Source organism: Mandrillus leucophaeus, unplaced genomic scaffold, assembly GCF_000951045.1.
Source record: "Mandrillus leucophaeus isolate KB7577 unplaced genomic scaffold, Mleu.le_1.0 Scaffold655, whole genome shotgun sequence".
Lineage (NCBI taxonomy): Eukaryota > Metazoa > Chordata > Mammalia > Primates > Cercopithecidae > Mandrillus > Mandrillus leucophaeus.
The window spans coordinates 73924-95072 of NW_012107086.1; the positions used below are offsets into that span (position 1 = coordinate 73924).

The 21149-nt window shown below is 42.4% G+C and overlaps 1 protein-coding gene across 1 annotated transcript in view; it reads left to right on the forward strand.

The window, feature by feature from the left end:
• Positions 1-18096, forward strand: part of SCCPDH (saccharopine dehydrogenase (putative)) — a 44870-nt gene extending 26774 nt beyond the window's left edge. Inside the window, exons 6-12 of the mRNA XM_012001226.1 lie at positions 8888-9018; positions 9620-9737; positions 10558-10677; positions 10784-10840; positions 14844-14955; positions 16330-16411; positions 17463-18096. Coding sequence (XP_011856616.1) covers positions 8888-9018; positions 9620-9737; positions 10558-10677; positions 10784-10840; positions 14844-14955; positions 16330-16411; positions 17463-17568 — 726 coding nt within the window. The 3' untranslated portion in view covers positions 17569-18096. The remainder of the gene's footprint in view (positions 1-8887; positions 9019-9619; positions 9738-10557; positions 10678-10783; positions 10841-14843; positions 14956-16329; positions 16412-17462) is intronic.
• The last annotated feature ends 3053 nt before the right edge of the window (positions 18097-21149 follow it).

Below are 21149 nucleotides of genomic sequence, written 5' to 3' on the forward strand. Positions count from 1 at the left end.
GAATATATCTAACTAAGAGTCCAGAGATCAAGAACTTTCTGGAGAAGCTGGGATATAGACTGAATTTCAAGGGCTGGTGCTGTGGAGATGTGAAGGAAGAGGAAATAGTGAATCAAAGACAAAGGTGGGGTGGTGCGGAATGTGTTTAATAAGAGGAATGACTGTCTTCGTCTAGATTGTGGGTTCTATGTAAAATATGCTATCACTTGTGGTTACACAGACTCTTTAGTAGAGTATAAGTGTAGCAGGACAAGCCGCAGATAAAACCCCTCAGACACCGAGTTAAAGAAGGAATGGCTGGCTGGGCGTGCTGGCTCACAACTATAATCCCAGGACTTTGGGAGGCTGAGGCGGGTGGATCATAAGGTCAGGAGGTCGAGACCATCCTGGCTAACACGGTGAAACCCCGTCTCTACTAAAATTACAAAAAATTAGCTGGGCGAGGTGGTGGGAGCCTGTACTCAGGAGGCTGAGGCAGGAGAATCGCTTGAACCCAGGAGGTGGAGCTTGCAGTGAGCCGAGATTGTGCCACTGCACTCCAACCTGGGTGACAGAGCAAGACTCCATCTCAAAAAAAGAAAAAAAAAAAAAGAAGGAAGGGCTTTATTTGGCCGGGAGCTTTGGCAAGACTCACACTCACATCTCCAACAACCGAGCTCCCCGAGTGAGCAATTCCTGTCCCTTTTAAGGGCTCACAACTCTAAGGGGGTCCACGTGAGAGGGTCGTGATGGATTGAGCAAGCAGGGGGTACGTGACTGGGGGCTGCATGCACCGGTAATCAGAACAGAACAGGACAGGACAGGGACTTTCACAACGCTTGTCCATACAATGTCTGGGATCTGTAGATAACATAACCGGTTAGGTCAGGGGTCGATCTTTAACCAGGCCCAGGGCGCCGGCCGGGCTGTCTGCCTGTGGATTTCATTTCTGCCTTTTAGTTTTTACTCCTTCTTTCTTTGGAGGCAGAAATTTGGCATAAGACAATATTAGGGGTGTTCTCCTTCCTTATAAGAATAAAAATAAATGGCTAGGCGCAGTGGCTCACGCCTCTAATCCCAGCACTTTGGGAGGCCGAGGCAGGTGGATCACTTGAGGTCAGGAGTTTGAGACCAGCCTGGCCAATATGGTGAAACCCCGTCTCTACTGAAAATAGAAAAATTAGCCAGGCCTGGTGGCTGGCGTATGCTTGTAATCCCAGCTACTCAGGTTATGGAGACAGGAGAATTGCTTGAACCTGGGAGGCAGAGGTTGCAGTGAGCCGAGATGACGCCACTGCACCCTTGCCTGGGCAGCAGAGCAAGAGGCTGTGTCAAAAATAAAAATAAGTGATAGTGGGAGTAATTTGGGAATGCTCCATAGAGGCCTTATTGAAACTAGCTTTGAAAAGTGAGTAGCATTTGGCAGGTGAAAGGCAGCAACTGGAACAAAGGCTCAGAAACAGGAATGAGAAATGCATCCTTGGGGCCCTTGGTAGCATGTGTTAGAAACCCAGCTTAAACCAACAAAACAAAAAAGAATCTATTGATTCATGTAACCAAATGCCTGAAGGTAAATCATATGGCTGGATCTAGATGTTCAAATGATACTGTCCGAACTCTTTTTTTCCCCTCTTGTTTCTCCTTTTTTGTCTCTTTCGTTTGTGCTACTTTTCTTTGTGTAGGCTCTGGATGGAGCAGGGAAGTACTGGCATCCTCAGGTATACTTTGTCATAAAGGTTCATGATTTCTTGGGAAGAGCTGCCCAGTTTATATGTCAAACAATAGAGAAGATTAGTCGTTTTGCTTGTTCTTAAGCCAGTCGATGTGACCTGGGGTAACAGAGTGTGAACCCAGAAAATCTGGAGACAGGTTTCAGTTAATTAAGAAAGTTAGGCTGGACCTGGTGGCTCACACCTGTAATCCCAGCACTTTGAGAGGCCGAGCCGAGGCAGGTGGGTCACCTGAGGTCAGGAGTTCGAGACCAGCCTGGCTGTTAGAAATAAATATTTGGTGCTGCAAAAGAAATAAATTTTCTTTTGCTCGAACATAAATTTTCTCAGCAAGGCAACTTTTCTTCTATAGAAGGGTGCATCTTGCGGATGGAGCAGTGGTGAGAGCGCACCTAAACAGGGGAGGGGAAGGGGTTCTTATCCCTGACACAGGTAGCCCCTCCTGCTGTGCTGTTCTGCTATTGGCTAGGGTTGGACTGCACAGTCTAAGCTAATTCTGATTGGCTCTTTTAAAGAGAGCAGGGGTACGAGCAGTTATGGAACAGGTGGCTCAGGATGACTAAGAACAGAGCAGGTGACCAAGGGTAACTAAGGTCAGAGCAGGTGATAGAGGCTAGGAGGAGGTTGTTTACTGAAACTAGGGACAGGGAGACGTAAAGAACAAGAAAGTTAAACTTTAAAGAACAAAGAACAGGGGAGTGGAACATACTGATACGTTGGTTCTTGGAGAGGATCTCAGAACTCATTGTACTTAACAATTTACAGGCTGAAACCTTTGAAGAGGAATTTATTCTATCCTACATGGCTAACATGGTGTAACCCCATCTCTACTAAAAATACAAAAAAATAGCTGGGTGTGGTGGCAGGTGCCTGTAATCGCAGCTAGTCTGGAGGCTGAGGCAGGAGAATCACTTGAACCCAGGAGGCGGAGGCTGCAGTGAGCTGAGATCACACCACTGCACTCCAGCCTGGGTGGCAGAGCAAGACTCCATCTCAAAGAAAAAAAAGTTGATTTTGCCAAGGTTGAGGACGCACCCATCCCGTGACGCAGCCTCAGGAAGTCGGGACGACGTGTGCCCAGGGTGGTCAGGACACAGCTTGGTTTTCTGTATTTTAGGGAGACATGAGACGTTAGTCACTACATGTAAGAAGTACATTGGTTCGGTCTGGAAAGGCGGGACAGCTTGAAGCAAAGGCAGGAAGCCTGGGAGTGGGGACGGAGCTTCCAGGTCACAGACAGGTGGGACACAGCGGTTACATTCTTCCCAGTTTCTGATTAGCCTTTCCAAAGGAGGCAGTCAGATATGCATCTATCTCAGTGAGCCGTTGAATAGAATGAGAGGCAGGTTTGCCCTAAGCAGTTTTCAGCTAGAGTTTTCCTTAGTGATTTTGGGGGCCCAAGATACTTGCCTTTGACAAGAGCAATCAGAATCAGTCTATGATTCAATTTTTTTCTTTTCTTTTTTTTTTTTTTTTTGAGATGGGGTCTCACTCTGTCGCCCAGGCTGGAGTGCAGTAGCACGATCTCAGCTCACTGCAACCTCTGCCTCCCTGGTTCAGGCGATTCTCCTGCCTCAGCCTCCTGAATAGCTAAGATTACAGGTGCGTGCCACCACTCCCAGCTACAAGTTTTTATGTGTAAATAAAAAGCTTAAGAGAAGAAGGATAAGGAGTAGCTGCAGAACAGCAGTCTAGTGCCAGACCTGGCAACCTGTCAGGAAATTTGTTGACTCTACCTTAAGACATGTCAGAATCCAACCCCCTTTTTTTTTTTTTTTTTAAACCACTTCCCTTGCTACCACCTATTCTACAGTCTATGCTCAACATAACGGCCACTGTGATCCTTTTCAGACATAATCTAGACCGTGTCACTCCTCAGCTCAGAATTGCTGCATTCAGAAAGAAAGCCTGGTCCTTACAGTAGTTTGAATGGTTGTGAACGATCTGGCCCCAGTGACCTCTCCAGCCTTCTCCCCCACACTTTGCCCGTTTGTTCTCCATTGACACTGATTTCTGCTCTGCTCCTTGAACACACCTGCACACTCCTGCCTTAGGGCTTTTTTACTGGCGGTTTCCTTTGCCTGCAAACAGTTCTCCCAGATATTTGCATGCCTAGCTCCCTCACCTCCATCACGTCTTTTCTGAAATGTCACTTTCCTAACTGAAGCCTGCCCTGACCATCCTATTTAAAATTGCAAACCACCTCCCTTGCCTAGCACTAGCAGTTCATGTTATCTGCTGTCCTTTTTCTCTTCTGCTGTGATGCTTCCCACCTTCTAAATTCTAGATATGACCTTTTCTGTTAGCTTTATCACTGTCTCTAAATGCGAGCACCGCATAAGGAGGGATCGTCCTCATTTAATTCACTGAACACCTAGAACAGTACTGGTCACATAATAACATCTCAATAGTTGTTTGTTGAATGAATTCAGTGGACAAGGCTAGCGTAACTTTGATTTCAAAACCCTGCAAGAGCAATTCCATAATGGAAAAGTTCGGTCTAGTCTCATGGGAACATAGATGTAAAAATCCTAAACAAAATTTAGTAAATTAAAAATAGCGATATATACACAGAATAATATATTTTGACCAAACTGGTTTTAGAGCAGGAACGCAAGGTTTGGCACTATATAATCTATAATTTACCTCATTACAGGCTAAAGTTAGAAAATCATATGATCATGTCAGTAGAGAAAAGTAGATAGATAAAATGTAATATCCATGATTAAATTTACAGCACATAAAAAAGGATGAGTTTGTGTCCTTTGTAGGGACATGAATGCAGCTGGAAACCATCATTCTCAGCAAACTATCGCAAGAACAGAAAACCAAACACCACGTTCTCACTGATAAGTGGGAATTGAACAATGAGATCACTTGGACACAGGAAGGGGAACATCACACACCAGGGCCTGTTGTGAGGAGGGGACCGGGGGAGGGATAGCATTAGGAGATACACCTAATGTAAATGACGAGTTAACGGGTGCAGCACACCAACATGGCACATGTATACATATGTAACAAACCTGCACGTTGTGCACATGTACCCTAGAACTTAAAGTATAATAATAAAAATTTTTTTTTTTAATTTTTACAGCAAACTAACAATAGCAGGGAAGATTTTTTTTTAAAAAGCTGTAACAACCTGGGTGTGGTGGTGTGCACCAGTAGTCTCAGCTACTTGGAGGGTGAGGCAGGGATAGCTTGAGCCCAGGAGTTCAAGGCCGCAGTAAGCTATGATCACACCACTATATTCCACCCTGAATGTCAGAGCAAGAGACCCCATCTCTTTAAAACAAACAAAAATTGTAAGAAGTGTGATGCCCAGTGTTTAACATTAAAAACTTTTGCTCTGACATCAGGCATAAGACACAGATGCCCATTATCATTACTTCAGCCAGATCCTAGTCGGGGGAGTAAGGCGGGAAAACAGAAATGAACTGCAAATAGATTAGAAAGGAAGAAACAAAACTATTTTCGATGGCTGATATAACTGTGAATGTAGAAAATTAAAAAGAACTTGCAGATAACATTAGCATTAATACAAGAGTTTTGTGAACTGCTGGTAAAACTCTTTTCCAAATAAGGTCACATTCTGAGGTGCTGGGGGTTAGGTCTTCAACATCTCAGTTTCTGATTCTGGGTGGGGATGCAATTCAGCCCATAACAGTGTCTTCCCAGGAATGCGTCCGTTTCACCTAGGTTATCTAATTTGTTGGCATACACTTGTTCATAGTATTCCTTTATACTCCTTTTTATTTCGATAATGTTGGTAATAATGTTCCCTCTTTTATTCCTGATTTTAGTAGTTTGGGTTTTCTTTCTCTCCCTCTTTTTTTTTTTGGTCTGCCTAGCTAAAATATATCAGTTTTGTTGACCTCTTCAAATAACCAACTTTTGGTTTTGTTGGTTTTTCTATTCTGTTTCATTTATTTCCACAGTAGTTTTTATTGTTCCTGGATATGAAATTAATATAAAAATCAGTGGTATTTCTGTATGTCAGCTATGGTTAGAAGGTGATTATTTTTGTAAAAAAGACCATTTATGATAGCATTAAATAAATCAAGTGCCTAAGAGTAAGTAATAGAAAGTGTACAAGATTTCTGTGAAGAAAACTGTAAACGTTTATTGAGGGGCCATAAAGAAGACATAAATTGAAGGATCCAGCGTATTCATGGATTAAAATATGAATCCATTTTGTAGTTGTTAATTTTCTTCAAGTTTGTTTATAATCTCATACAGTTCCCATCAAAATCACAAACGGATTTTTTGGTTTGTTTTGTTTTGATGTGCATCTTGACAAGCTGTTTCTAAAATGTGTGTGGAAACTCAAAGGGCTGAGAACAGGCAAGATATTCTCGAGAGAGAGAAAGGCAGCAAGACACTCCTGGGTATGAAGACCTGGTATGAAGTCAGGGTAAACCCTTGATATATGATGGAGGGGCTTTTCCTATCATTTTTCTTTTCTTTTTACAAATCCACTTTTATTTGTATTTATTTACTTTTCATTCGATCAGATCCTCGAGGCGTACAGCATCACAGAGCTGCTATGCCTATGGCCTCAGCAGGAAGCTGCTCTGGAATTAGGCACACTTTGTGCCACTGTGCCCGTGGGCACACGTCACCTTTCTCCGCGTTACTGTGGTTTTGCCTGGTTTGCTGCCAGGAGTCAGTATTAGTCTTTGTACACATTAGCGCATCTCCTGCCCAAATCACATCTCATTTTATCTCAGCCATAAATACCTTCAGTGTTAAGAAGAGCTGTGTCCGCCCTGTGGTTCTAGAGATCCCGCTCATAGCAAAATGGCCTTGGACCACAGCTTTCCAGACATGCTTGTCGTTTAGAATTCCTCCTGCCAGCAGGCCTCCAGGCTTCAAGACGGCAGGAACAGGAAGGGGGCTTTTCAGGAGATGATGCTGGGACAATTGAGTGTCTGCTTGGAGAAAACATGGAATTGGATTCATACTTTTGCACCCTATACAAAAATCAAGTTTAGATGGATTATGGAAGCCCTCACGGTTGGGAATGGCTTCTACAAAAAGACAAAGAGGCATTAAATGTAATGAAAAAGTGATGTACTTGTGTACTTTTAAAATTGAGAATGTTTCCCAAAACACATGGGTAAGAAAGTCAAAAGGCTGGCTGCAGTGTAGGAGTTACTTACAACCCGTGATAAATCCTGACATCACAATTTCAAACATAAAAAGCCAAATGCTAAGTAATAAATCATGCTTGATTGCATTTCTGTAAAGCTTAGAAACAGGCAAAACTAATTGTAATGCTTAGGGATGAATTCTGAGGTGATTAAACTCTAAAGAAAAGAATTTTTCTTGATTACTGTAAAGGCAGGACGGAAGGAGGGCCTTCTTAGTTGCTGGCCACCTGTAGTTCTTGGCCTGGATGTTTACATGTACGTTGGCTTCATAACATATATCAATATACAATTTAATAAAATTGTAGTAGGTACATCTCTATATTTTTCTGTGAAAGGCAATTTTTTTTTAATTGAATGTAATTTTTGATGGCTTAGTCGTATAAGAAAATATTTTTAGATTTTTAAAAAGCTGTTTTCTCCTGGTGCTTGGAATCTTCACATTTGTAGATTCACATAGGCCCTTTTGGCTAGGCTCAGATTGAGTAGACAACAAATCAAACCTTTAAGACTTTAGTTCTGTTGTAGTTTTAATAAAACAGAAGAAATAAATCTGTACCAGAATGAAAGTTAGATTTGGCATCTCTGCTTTTCAGTATCATCAAAGCTGAGATAGGAAAACCTGAATCTTTTGATGGTTTTATTGTTGCTCTTAGTTTGTTTATTAACAATGAAAGGTACCGTCATATCTGCCTCACGGATATCCCTCTTTGAAAATCTTGTGACAGAATTAGTTTTGAATCTTTCTGAATTACTCTGTTCACCTAAACAATGTAAACAACATGGAAGGAAGGACATAATACAATGATGTACAATCAATATAATAAATGAAGTTTATTCATGTAATAGAGAATTAAAAGGCCCACCTAGAGGTTGGGAAAGAAAGGTCAGCGCTAGGCCAGGTGCAGTGGCTCACGCCTGCAATCCCAGCACTTTGGGAGGCCGAGGCGGGTGGCTTGCCTGAGGTCAGGAGTTCAAGACCAGCCTGGCCAACATGGTGAAACCCTGTCTTTACTAAAAATACAAAAATTAGCCGGGCGTGGTGGCACGCGCCTGTAATCCCAGCTACTCAGGAAGCTGAGACAGGAGAATTGCTTGAACCCAGCAGGTGGAGGTTGCAGTGAGCTGAGATCGTGCCATTGGCACTCCCGCCTGGGCGATAAGAGTGAGACTCTGTCTCAAAAAAAAGGCCAGCGCTGTGATAGTAAGTTCAGAGGTCATGTCCTCTCCTGGGGTCTCATCTCAGCCACTTGTTTCTCGGTGGCGCTGGGGGTAAGGGTTGGGGAAGGTGTAAAGAGTATTGGTAGAATGGAAGGCACTGACAGCCCAAAGTCTCATGAAAGGATGAAAAATCAGTGAATAAATGAGAGTCTGAGTAAGATCAAGCAAATACTAAGGACTCTGCACTGGCTATGATACCAAAAAGAAATCAAGGGACTGAGGAAAGCAATTAAAATACAAATCATATTAGTGAACTTTAAATGTTTTAAAAGATTATTTTACCAAGACTTCTGTAGGAAGACAGATCTATAACTTGGGGCTGGAGTAAGAGGTGTTGGAGGTAGACAGGGATCCAGGTGTAGCAGGATGGAGAGATGCACAGTACACAGTGTATGTATGCATAAATGTGCACACGGACATATCCGGAAATGTCGAGGAGTTTGTGTAGGATCGAGAGAGGATTAGAGTGGCTATTCTGCAGATCATATGGGGCAGAAAAAAAAAAAGGATTAGAGTGGCTGATCTTAAAGGAATATGGTCAATTAGCTGAGTAAAATCGGTGAAGTAAAACTAAGTAACTTATTACAGAATATAAAGAATGATAGGAGGGGGAAAGAAAGGGCTTCTGTTGGTGTAAATATTGAGTATGATCGAGCTAATGAATGTGACTGCTCCCTAGCTGGTCATGAAAATTCACCTCAAGATTATTAAATAAGGGATTATGTCTTGTCCAAATATAAGTGAAATATTGTTTGTAACTATCCCTTAAGACACGTTTCTTTAACTCTTGAAATATTTTATTAGGGGTTGAGCATTCATGATGGTACCTGGAAGTCAGCAATTTATGGTTTTGGAGATCAGAGTAATTTGAGAAAACTACGAAATGCGTCAAATCTGAAACCTGTCCCACTCATTGGTCCAAAATTGAAGAGAAGGTATATTTACTTAAAATCCATTTTTTATATACGTAGTCTAAGTATATTGTTGTTGGGTTGGCTATTAATAAAGTATGTTACTAAGAAAAGCTTGGGGACTATTTTGTAGTAAGTTCAGAATTGTTTTCACAGATAAATAAGTTATAATTAATACATTACCATAAGCTTAAGTACTTCATATATAATAAAACATTTGAATCCTAGGAAATAAGTGAATTTTATGACTTTTGCCTATCAATGTAGAAATTAACTGTCAACTAAATTTTATGTGAGAACTTTTTTTCTTTTTTAAAAATGTACTTTAGTTTTGTACTGCAGGACATATGTGAGGAGTTCAGAGATGAGAATTTAGGGTTGGGCTGTTGAAAGGAGCATTCTGGTTTTTTTTTTTTTTTTTTTCCTTTTGAGACAGAGTCTCTCTTTGTTGCCCAGGCTGGTCTCAAACTCCTGGCCTTAAGTCATCCTCCTGCCTTGGCCTCCCAAAGTGCTGGGATTCCAGGCATGAGCCACCGCGCCCGGCCACTGATCTGCTTATTCAGACATTTACCAGCCAAAGCTGTAACTGCAGGAAATGCAAAATATTCATAGGCCTGTCTTGCAGGTGGCCAATTTCTTATTGTCGGGAACTCAAAGGTTATTCCATTCCTTTTATGGGATCTGATGTGTCTGTTGTGAAGAGGACTCAACGTTACTTGTATGAAAATTTAGAGGAATCACCAGTAAGTATATATGGTTTATTTATCAATAAAGAATATTCTGTGTGTGTTACAGTTCCCCTATCTATTCAGTGTGGGATATTTTTGTTCATAAGGCAGAAAAAGGAAGAGCTAAATAATACGTTTCAGCCTCTGGAAATACACAGAATCATTAGGGTAGAACATTTTGTATTTTACAGCCTTGTCTTTTGCTTCAGATCTGGCTGCTGAATATCTTTTTAATGTAACACAATAGCAGCAAATTCAGTATGGGAAATCCTGCTGTCATAAGCACCCCAGAATCCCTGTTTAGCGTTTCAGTTGCTAGAAACTCTTTTGCTTGTGGAAATGTCTGGAACTCTTTCTGTCCTTCTCTCCTTGCCACACCTGGAGTGCCGTCCTGCTGCTTTTGGTGAGGAAAGTAATTGCTTTCATTGCCGAGACTTCAGGAGGAAACTATATTTCAAGTTAAAAGGTGGAGGGCATTTTCTCCTAGGAAATTCTCTGCATTCTGTAATGCATGATTGCTAAGCTCAGATACATTAGGGATTATGTAGATTTTTGTGTCCAAATAGGGGAAGCTAATTACTGTTTATAAACAATTTTCTTTAAAAAGTAGACAATCACACTTCCTGTTCACCAGGTCTGACAAACAAGACAGAGAATAGGCTCCCAGTGTCTGGTTTCTGAACAGGGTTTCAGAACATAATGCATTTGTAAAGTGGAAACTGCTTTTGTTCCACATTTGTGATGGAAGAGAAAGGTACAGGTAGCTAACATTCTTGTATTACTTGGTCTAAAATGCAGGGAGTACTGTTCTAACTTTGTATTCTCCATCATCCAGGTTCAGTATGCTGCTTACGTAACTGTGGGAGGAATCACCTCTGTTATTAAGCTGATGTTTGCAGGACTTTTCTTTTTATTCTTTGTGAGGTTTGGAATTGGAAGGCAACTTCTCATAAAAGTAAGTAAGATTTTATGAAATTAGATTATTTGTATTAGAAGTATTTTCCATGGGTTTTAAAAAAATATCACTGAGGTGTTTTTCTGTTTTTTGTTTTTTCCTTTAGTTCCCATGGTTCTTCTCCTTTGGCTATTTTTCAAAACAAGGCCCAACACAAAAACAGGTAATCCTTTCTTTTGTATTCAGACACTAAAATAATATTTTTCTTTGTTTTTACTTTTCCTCAGTGCAATGACAGTATCATCTAACACTTGACAGGGCACTGTGTTTCAGACACTCTTTTAAGTGCTTTATGTAAATTAGATAATTGAATCTTTTCAAACACCCTTGAATGTAGGTATTATTATTATCTCCATTTCACGGATTAGAGAACTGAGGCACACAGAGGCTAAGAAACCTGCCCAAGTTTCTCCAGCTAGTACATGCCCCAGCTGGGATGAGAACCCAGCCATTTAGCTCCAGAAATTATGTTCTCTTCACTTCTGGAAATCTCAAATATTTTTCCTCCTCGTTTTTCTCCTCTGTTAGCTTTTCCTCTGTGCCGCCTCTGCCCCCAGTTTCACTTCCTCTTCCACACCCCCTGGATTCCGATGGTGGATCAAGTGAATTTCTGTGTGTCCAGTATCTCTAACAATAGGACTGCCTCATTTTCTACCATTTGGCTCACAGATCCCAACCCTGGCTCAGGCCTTGGGTCATTAGCTTTCATCTCCTTGACACCAGGCACCCCGGGGGAAATCCCACTGCTGAACAGATGGTAGCAGCAGGTTCCCATTTCCCCCTCTGTGGAATGTTAGCATCACTTGCTGATTCTTTTCCTTTTCATTAGTCCTGCCTCTTATTTCCTCTCAGTGGCTTTTTTCAAAATCTACCCAACTGCAGCTGTCTTCCCTATCTGCAAATTATCCCAACTCCTACCTCACTAAAATAACTGAGAGCACTGTTTTGGATCCCCTCAAATTCCTACCTTCAGACCTATCATCACTGTTCCCATCTTGACTTCTTTCCTCCTCTCTGGATGATATATTCCCTTGTACAAGGCTAATCCCCCCACCTGTGCACTTAACGTAAGCACTGTGCAGGAATGCCCGGCTAATTTTTTTGTATTTTTAGTAGAGACATGGTTTCACCATGTTGGCCAGGATGGTCTTGAACTCCTGACCTCGTGATCCACCCGACTCAGCCCCCCAGAGTGCTGGGATTACAGGCGTGAGCCACCGCGCCCAGCCTCTTTTTTCTTCTTATTGTGGTAAAATACACAAAACATAAAATTTACCATCTTAACCATTTTAAAATGTTGAGTGATATTAAGTACATTCACATTTTTGCGCAGCCATCACCACCATCCATGTCCAGAACACTTTTCATCTTGCAAAACTGAAACTCTACACCCATTAAACAGTAACTCCTCATTCCCCTTCCCCCAGCCCCTGGCAGCCACATTCCACTTTCCGTCTCTCTGAATTTGATGACTCCAAGTGCCTCATGTAAGTGGAATCAGTCTTTGTCTTTTTGTGACTGGCTTATTTCACTTAGCATAAGGTCTTCAAGGTTCATCCACATTGTAGCATATGTTGGAATTTCTTTCCTCTTTAAGGGTGAATGATTGTCTGTTGCCTGTTGGGATCACATTTTGTGCATCCATTCATTCATCAGTGAACACGTGGGTTGCCTCCAGCTTTTGGCTATTGCCAGTTATGCTGCTGCGAACGTGGGTGTACAGATAACCTCTTCAAGATTCTGCTTTAAATTCTTTTGGGCATATACTCAGAAATGGAATGCTAGACCATACGTAAATTATATATTTAACTTCTCGAGGAACCACTAAATTGTTCTGCAGAGCTGCTGCACCGTTTGCCTTCCCACCAGCAGGATACGAGAGTTCCAGTTTCTCCGCCTCCTCACCGACATGTTATTTTCTGTAGTGACCGCGAGGAGGTGTCTCACTGTATTTTTGACTTGCATTTACCTGATGATTATTAGTGTTGAACATCTTTTCATTTGCAGTTATTGGCCATTTGTATGTCTTCTTTGAAGAAAATATTTTCAAATCATATATTTGACAGAAGATTCATATCCAGAAAATAAAGAGAACTCCTAGAACTCAACAACAAAAAACAAACAACCCAATTCAAAAATGAACAAAAGGACTAGAAAATATTTTCTGTTATTCTTTGGGTTGCTGTTTTACTTTGTGGATAGTGCAGGCTTCCGGCTCGTGGCTGGTAGTGCAGGCTTCCGTCTCTTGCTTCAACTTTTCATAGCCTTCCTGTGCTTTCTTTCTTCCCACTGCTGTCCAAGAGATCTTTCTAAGACAGAAAATCTGACCTTGTCATTGCCTTCTTTATAAAATATTCCTGACCCACTGCTTTATCAGTGATTCTCAACTGAGACTTCATGTATCAGAACCATGGCCGTCCTGACCCACTGCTGTATCAGTGATTCTCAACTGAGATTTCATATATCAGAATCATGGCCGGGCACAGGGGCTCACACCTGTAATCCCAGCACTTCAGGAGGCTGAGGCAGGCGGGTGAAACCTCGTCTCTACTAAAAACACAAAAATTAGCTGGACGTGGTGGTGCACACCTGTAGTCCCAGCTACTCAGGAGGCTGAGGCAGGAGAATTGCTTGAACTCGGGAGGTAGAGCTTGCAGTGAGCCGAGATCATGCCACTGCACTCCAGCCTGGTGACAAAGCGAGATTCCGTCTCCAAAAAAAAAATAATAATAATAAAAAGAATCACCTAGGGAGCTTTTCTCACCTACACATGCCCTCATCCTGCTTCTGGACAGTTTGATTCAGTGGGTCTGGAGTGGGGCCTGAAAGCATAGAGCATTGGTTCCCAACTGTGGAAGAGAAGCCAAAACAGATGACCAGAGACTCTGGTTCAGTTGGTCTGGAATGCAGCCTGGGCACTGGGGCTTTCTAAACCTGCCCAGTGACGCTGATGTGCTGCCAGGGTTGAGAATCACTGCTGTGGAGGAAGGAAGAAGGTTCCAGATCTGAGTGGTTTTTGTACCCACCCCTGGAGCACAACTGGCCGGAAGTCCATCTTCAGAGATGTGAGGCCGTCCTAGACCCTTCATGATCTAGTTCTGGGTAGCACATCGGTTTCATGTTTCATCCAACTTTGAGATTGATTGGTAGGAGCCACCCGGAGACTATGCTGGGTTGGATAGTGTGTGTAGCCTGAGGGAGGATTAGAACCCATGAGTGTGGGCACCATAGCAGGAGAGGGGACAAGTGTGGCCTGTGTATCTGACCTCGTCTGTACTTCTTGAATTGTATGTTCTGGAAAGGCTATGCGATTGCATCCCTTCTTCCCTTTAAATAATGGGTTCTCCTTTCTGGAATCCATCTACTTTTTGGGTTTTAAAAAAAGATATTAAAATGTGTTTGTGTGTGTGTGTGTGTGTGTGTGTGTGTACACTTCAGAACCATCGCCCTCTGCCTGGTAGATGAGCAACACCCTCCTCTGAGCTATTCCTGTGTGTTTTAGTTCGTGTCTCATATTGTCATTTAATCTGGTTCTCTCTCTCTCCCCCTTCCCTCCTATTAAACTGTAAGCTCCAGGAAAGGCAGTGATCATATATTTATGTCTCAGGGCCTAACATGGTCACTGACCCTTAGTTAATACTTAATAAAAATGTGTTTTTTATTAAGTATCATGATTGAATTCTTTATCACCTCATTCCTAAATTTAGTGATTGTGAAACATGCTAGGATAAGTCCTCTATAATTTAATTTTTTGAGTCGAATTTTTACATCTTTAAGTGGAACAATTATGGAACAATTATATACCTGTACTCCAGGCCCATATTTCCATTACTTGCTGGTTATTTTTGTCTTATCGCCTCAAATAGGTATCTAAAACCAGATTTCTATATTCTGTCCCCCAATAAAAACTATTTCCAGTTCATCTTTATTTCTTCCCTATTTCTTACCACTCCCCTTCCCCCCAGCATCACATCAGTCTTCAAAACTTACAGCTTCAAAGAATTAATTTTTGCTCCATGCTTAAATGATGACAGGATATTCTGGCAGATAAAATAATGTTTTCATCTGTTGAAAATGTCTCCCTTGAAATAGAATAGTCGGTTTTACTATGTTCCAGGAGGAAATGACGTATTTATGAAATGCGCCCTTTGCTTTCTCTTTCACAGATCGATGCTGCCTCATTCACGTTGACGTTCTTTGGTCAAGGATACAGCCAAGGCATTGGTACTGATAAGAACAAACCAAATATCAAAATCTGTACGCAGGTGAAAGGACCAGGTATTTCACGTATCACTTAAGAATGCTTGGGAATCTTGTACCCTTAGCTGTAAAGTAGAATGCCATTACAATATGTTCTTTTTAAAACTTGTTTTAGAAATACATTTGTACAAATTAAGTAACTTAAAATTATTCTGTCAAAAGAAGATTGAAATTATTGATATAATCCAATTTTATTAGTGCATCCTTCCCTCTGGCTTTTTTTGGAGCCTGATTCAATAATTCCGAATGGCAAGTTTTAATTAGTATTAATAGGAAAAGGGATTGTTTGGTATTTACCTGTTTGAGTCTCATATGCAAGCAATGTAATTATAACATCAGTCAAATCTGTGGTTTAGGATTTCTTTAGTCTCTGAACACCCTGACATTGTTTGTAAAATGTGTATGCACACGTGCACTTTTCAAGGGAAGGGAATGGCTTCTGATAGGTTGTTAAAAGAATGTTGCCCAAAAACATTCAAGAACTTTTGCTATACATTTTAGAGAACTGTGCAGAGACAGGTCCACTTGTGAACTGTGGTATAATTACTGTCAGAGACAGACAGGTCCACTTGTGAACTGTGGTATAATTACTGTCAGCCCTGATAGGTCACAGGCTATTATTTTTTATTGAGACGGGGTCTCACTATGTTGCCTAGGCTGGGCTCGAGCAATCCTCCTGCCTCAGCCTTCAATCCTCAGTGTTGGGATTACAGGCATGAACTGCCATGCCTGGCCCGCGGGGATTTTAATCAAGCCAGATGATAGTATGTTTCCATCTTGCCCTTTTCTCAAATTCCCACCTGACTTTTTAAGGTAAGTTGATTGTATTTTCATTATTTGACAGGATTATAAATGCTAATGTTCCATTTGTTTATAAACATTTTTTTAACTTACTCGTGTTTAGTCATTTTTCTTTAAGAAAAAAATTGAGAGGGTTTTTTTTGTTGTTGTTTTTAAGTGAAGTGTGTGAATACAGATAGGGATCGGCCAGGATCATTGGCTTCAGTGATTGTCAAGAAGCAGTGCGGTGCGGTGCGGTGCAGTGGGTGGGAGTGTGGCCTCTGGAACCAGCTGCCTGGGTGCGATTCTGGCTCAGTCACTACCTGTTAGTTTGGGCAAGTCACTTAACCTCTCTCTCTATGGGATAAAAATAATATTGACCTTAAATAATTGTTATGAAAATTAAATGAGGTTAATAGATTTAAAACAGTACAGTTCCTAACACTTAATAAATACTATAGAAATGTTATTTTTGTTAAGTGACTAGAGTATCTATTGAAAAGAAATCTGCACACCTAGAGTGAGATATAAAATCTACCATTTGATTTTTGATGTCATTGCATGGATACTTCATGAATGCTTTCTTTTTCCTTGATCAACTGTTTTCTGCAGAGGCTGGCTATGTGGCTACCCCCATAGCTATGGTCCAGGCAGCCATGACTCTTCTAAATGATGCTTCTGATCTGCCTAAGGCGTAAGTTTGGTTTTCTTCCAATCAGAAGATATCTTTTTTATCTGTGTTATATTTTAGCTTATTTTGATTTGATTTTCAGGCTTTGGGTTTGCACATAAGCATTTATAGTTCAGTTCCTTTGCTCCAAAAATATAGGTAAATTAAAACTTTGAGAAGGACAGCTTCTTACCAGCCCAGAGCTGGTCCCAGAGGAACAACTGTGGAGGTAAATGAGAGGAGACAGAAAAGTCGGAGAGCCATAAGTTAACTTCAGCTCTTTATAAAAATAGCTCAAGTCCAGAGCCAGCCACACAAAACAGGTCCCTGTTGTTAAGTAGTATTACTAGGAGCCTCCAGTCAGTGCTGAACTACACCCAGCTGGCAGTGCTAACCCTGCCTGACACCAGCATAAGCAGAACCATGAGATCCTGGCTAGATGGTGATCAGACGTACTGTCTTACTGGAGCATTTAGCTCTCACCTGAAACGAGGCCAGCTTTTCAAATGAACAGAGTCCTGCTGCTGAGAAGTAAATCGGGCATGACCCAAAACAGGATTAATAAAAGTAAAATTTGTACATAGTAAAACCTATATACAATTGTTTCGAATACTTAGGTCCCCCTTGAAAATATTTAGCATTTATGAATGTTAGCTATCATATTTTTAAAAACTTCTTTTTCATCCAATTTAAGTTCTGTTTACACTTTAATAATAATTGATTACCTAAATTTATTCCATTCGGGTCTTTCTTTAATCCCCCCGAGTCTGAGGACTGTCCTTATAAACAACAGCGGTTCTTCAGGGTGATGGCGCACAGTGTGCGCCTTGGACACAGGCATAGAATGGAAACAGGATCACCAGGAACGGAGCCAGTCTAGATAGGGTTGGCTGTGGTGCAGGTTTCTCCTGACTAATAGCTACTTGCTCATTTGGCTGGTTTTAGGAAGGAATCAAAGGTAGCCGTGATGAGCAAGAAGACGGGTTTTCATGGGTTCTGTAGCAATTTGATAGTGAGGCCTGTGAAACAGGAGACTGGAGAGGAGCTGAGTGCACTGTTTCTTGTTGTTTTCTAGGGGCGGGGTCTTCACACCTGGAGCAGCTTTTTCCAAAACAAAGTTGATTGACAGACTCAACAAACACGGTATTGAGTTTAGTGTTATTAGCAGCTCTGAAGTCTGAGCACGGGAAGAATTAACTGAAGTCATACCATGCGCGAATTAACAGCTTCTCTGTTTGATATTTGAAACTCTTCTGTAAGCCTGAGTATATGTGGAAACGATTGTCAAATCTAAAATACCTATATATTAAAAAGCAGGAAATTGTCCTAGCTTACCCTAAATTTCAAATCTCAGCTGATTTTGTGATTTTATTGCTTATAAGAGAGAACTCATATTTGACGTATTTTTCACTGATGTGTTCCTGGTAGGTGTTGATGAATGAGCTGGCAGGTCTAAGGGGAGGCAGTGCCCATGCTGTGCTGCAGCAGCATTGCTCCCGGAGGGTGCGCAGCAGCGTTAGTGTCCCACAGGAGCTGCCGCTTGCCTTACCGCAGCGGGAAGGGAATCCCACCTTCCAGTGAGTGTCTCCACATGCTGTCTTGAGCCTTTGCTAAATGAAACTGCACTCTTTGCTATTTTTGCCTAGTTTTTCACCCATCTACACTGATTTTGGACTGTTACCTAAGTTGAAAAATAAAGGGTTGTCAATTGAATGGTGGTTTAGTGTTTGGACCTGCCTGCGTATTTGTATAGTGGTAGAAACGTGCTGCTTAAGTGGCCTAACCTGTTTCTTGCCAATAAGTGGGCTTATCATTTTATCTTTACCTAATTCTATGTCTGTGACTAGGTTTAAGGATACAGCTTGTAAGTTGCTGTCAATTTCCACTGCCTAAGCAGAATTTTTCTCTAATTTACTTTTTGTATTTTAACTAGATTTTACATGGAAGCCCTAAAATAAGGCAAAAGACTTTTCCTTTTGTAATAAGCATATAATAAACACATATATACAGAGCGATCATGTTGTTCGTTAACTAAACAAGACAGCCACTCCTTTATGGAATTTCTATAAACAGTGAGGAACATGAAATATTTAGGACTATGATTCGTGTTGGGAGACCCTTCTGCTCTGCCTGTAAGAAGAAGGGGGGCATCTAACTCGAAGACGGGGATGCTTGGTGGCAGTACTACTGCCCAGCCTACCTCTGCTTCCTCTGTCCTGGCCTGGTCGTCACAAGATACAGATCCTCAGCTGTGCCCTAACTTGTGGGACCTTAGGAAAGGCTTTACCAGCTCTAAAATTAGAAAGTGGTGCCGGAGCAATCGAGCCCGCGACGAGCTGCACGTCCGAGTCACAGAACAGCAGTGGGTTCCTCAGCGCCTCCCGGCTCCTGAGCGCCTCCGGGTTCCTCAGCGCCTCCGGGTTCCTCAGCGCCTCCGGGTTCCTCAGCGCCTCCCGGCTCCTCAGCGCCTCCAGGAGTTTGCATTCAGGAGGTCAGGAGGTCGGAGCCTCCGTGTTTTTGATACACATTTGGGAACCGCTAGGTGAAGCTATCCTGTCCCTGTTTCTAGCTTTTGCAATGTATGCTCGAGCGTTGACGCTGATTCTGAAGGTAGCAGTGTGACCCCATCCTCTGGCTTTGAGGTACGTGTGTGTCTCGTCCTGATTTTCCTTTTAATCCCCCAAGGTTCTGCCTGCTCCCATTTGCTGAAAGTATATGACTCACCTCAGGTGAGTAAACTGCTAATTGTGAAAAACATTGAGGCTCAGTTCAAAAGACTTCCCTCGGCCTGGCCACTGGGAGTAGGAATGGCTTCTGTCTTTTGAACTGAGTCTGCCCAGCCTCTACTGTTGCTGTGTCTCACTAACAGAGTCTTACCAGGGTTCTGTGAGGCCTTTGCTGACCCTGTCCTGGCTGTCACCACGAGGTGCTCCACATGTGGGCTCCACGGTTACAGCAGTTTTTTCAGTTCACTTGTGTGTGTGGTCAGGACCTGAGCTGCAAGCAAAACCCATGCCTCCCGTACGAATCCCTGGACCCTGCTATTAAGCTGAAATCACTAGCCTGGATTCCCTTGGCTTTCTAGAGAGGTTCCTTTTTGGAGCCCTTGACAGCCTCTCCTGCCAGTGCAGCTTCAGCGTCATCCCATTTGACTTCCTTAACTTCGTATTTTAGGGAGCAAGGAGTGAGGATGTCACCCCCTTATTTTCTCCTTCCTGATTTTTTTCTGCATATCAGCCAGGACTCCCAGGTATGGTCCTGCACCGTCAGGCAGTAGGCCATCATGGTTAGGGATGCAGGCTCTGGCATCAGCCTCTGTGCTTACAATGGCCTAGGCAAGTTACTCAACTTCATCGGATTATTGTGAAAATTAAATGAGCTAACATGGTTAGCACTTGGATTAGTGCCTGGCACATGGTGTAAGCACTTACAAAGTTTCAACATTATCACCACTGTTGTTATTAGAAGTCTTTGGGCTGGGCACGGTGGCTCATGCCTGTAATCCTAGCACTTTGGGAGGCCAAGGCAGGTGTATCATTTGATGTCAGGAGTTCGAGACCAGCCTGACCAACATGGTAAAACCTCGTCTCTACTAAAAATACGGAAATTAGCTGGGCCTGGTGGCAGGTGCCTTGTAATCCCAGCTACTCAGGGAGGCTGAGGCAGGAGAATTGCTTGAACCCAGAAGGTAGAGGTTGCAGTGTGCTGAGATCACACCACTGCACTCCAGCCTGGGCAACAGAGCAAAACTCCGTGTCAAAAAAAAAAAAGAAGAAGAAGAAGAAGTCTGTCTTTGGCCCCAAAAGGTTTTTGTTTTTTTTGAAGTTCAGGGGTACATGTGCAGGTTTGTTATATAGGTAAAGTGACAAGGGGGTTTGTCATACAGATTGTTTTGTCACCCAGGTATTAAGCCTAGTCCCCATTTGTTAGTTTTCCTGACCCTCTCCTTCCACCCACTCTCCAGCCTCTGAGAGGTCCCAGTGTGTGTTGTTCCCCTCTGTCCATGTGTTCCCGTCACTTAGCTCCCACTTATAAGTGAGAACATGTGGTGTTTGGTTTTCTGTTCTTGCATTAGTTGGCGTTAGTTTGCTGAGGATAATGACCTCCAGCACCATCCATGTTCCTGCAAAGGACATGATCTCATCCTTTTTATGGCTGCGTGGCGTTCCGTGGTGTATACGCACCACATTTTCTGTATCCAGTCTCCTGTTGATGGACTTCTAGGTTGGTTCCATGTCTTTGCTATTGTGAATAGTGCTGCAGTGAACATACACACGTGTGTGCCTTTATAATAGAACAAGTTATATTCCTTTGGGTATATGCCCAGTAATGGGATTACTGGGTCGGAAGGTACTTGTTTTGAGGTCTTTGAGGAATAGCCACACTGTTTTCCACAACGGTTGAACTACTTTACACTTTCACCAACAGTGTGTAAGCATTCCTTTTTCGCTGCAACCTCGCCAGCATCTGTGTTTTGTTTGTTTGTATTTTGAGACGGAGTTTTGCTCTTGTTGCCTGGGCTGGAGTGCAATGGCACGATCTTGGCTCACCACAACCTCTGCCTCCTGGGTTCAAGTGATTCTCCTGCCTTAGCCTCCCGATTAGCTGGGATTACAAGCATGTGCCACCATGCCCGGCTCATTTTGTATTTTTAGTAGAGTCGGAGCTTCTCCACATTGGTCAGGCTGATCTCAAACTCCCAACCTCAGGTGATCCGCCTGCGTCAGCCTCCCGAAGTGCTGGGATTACAAGCATGAGCCAC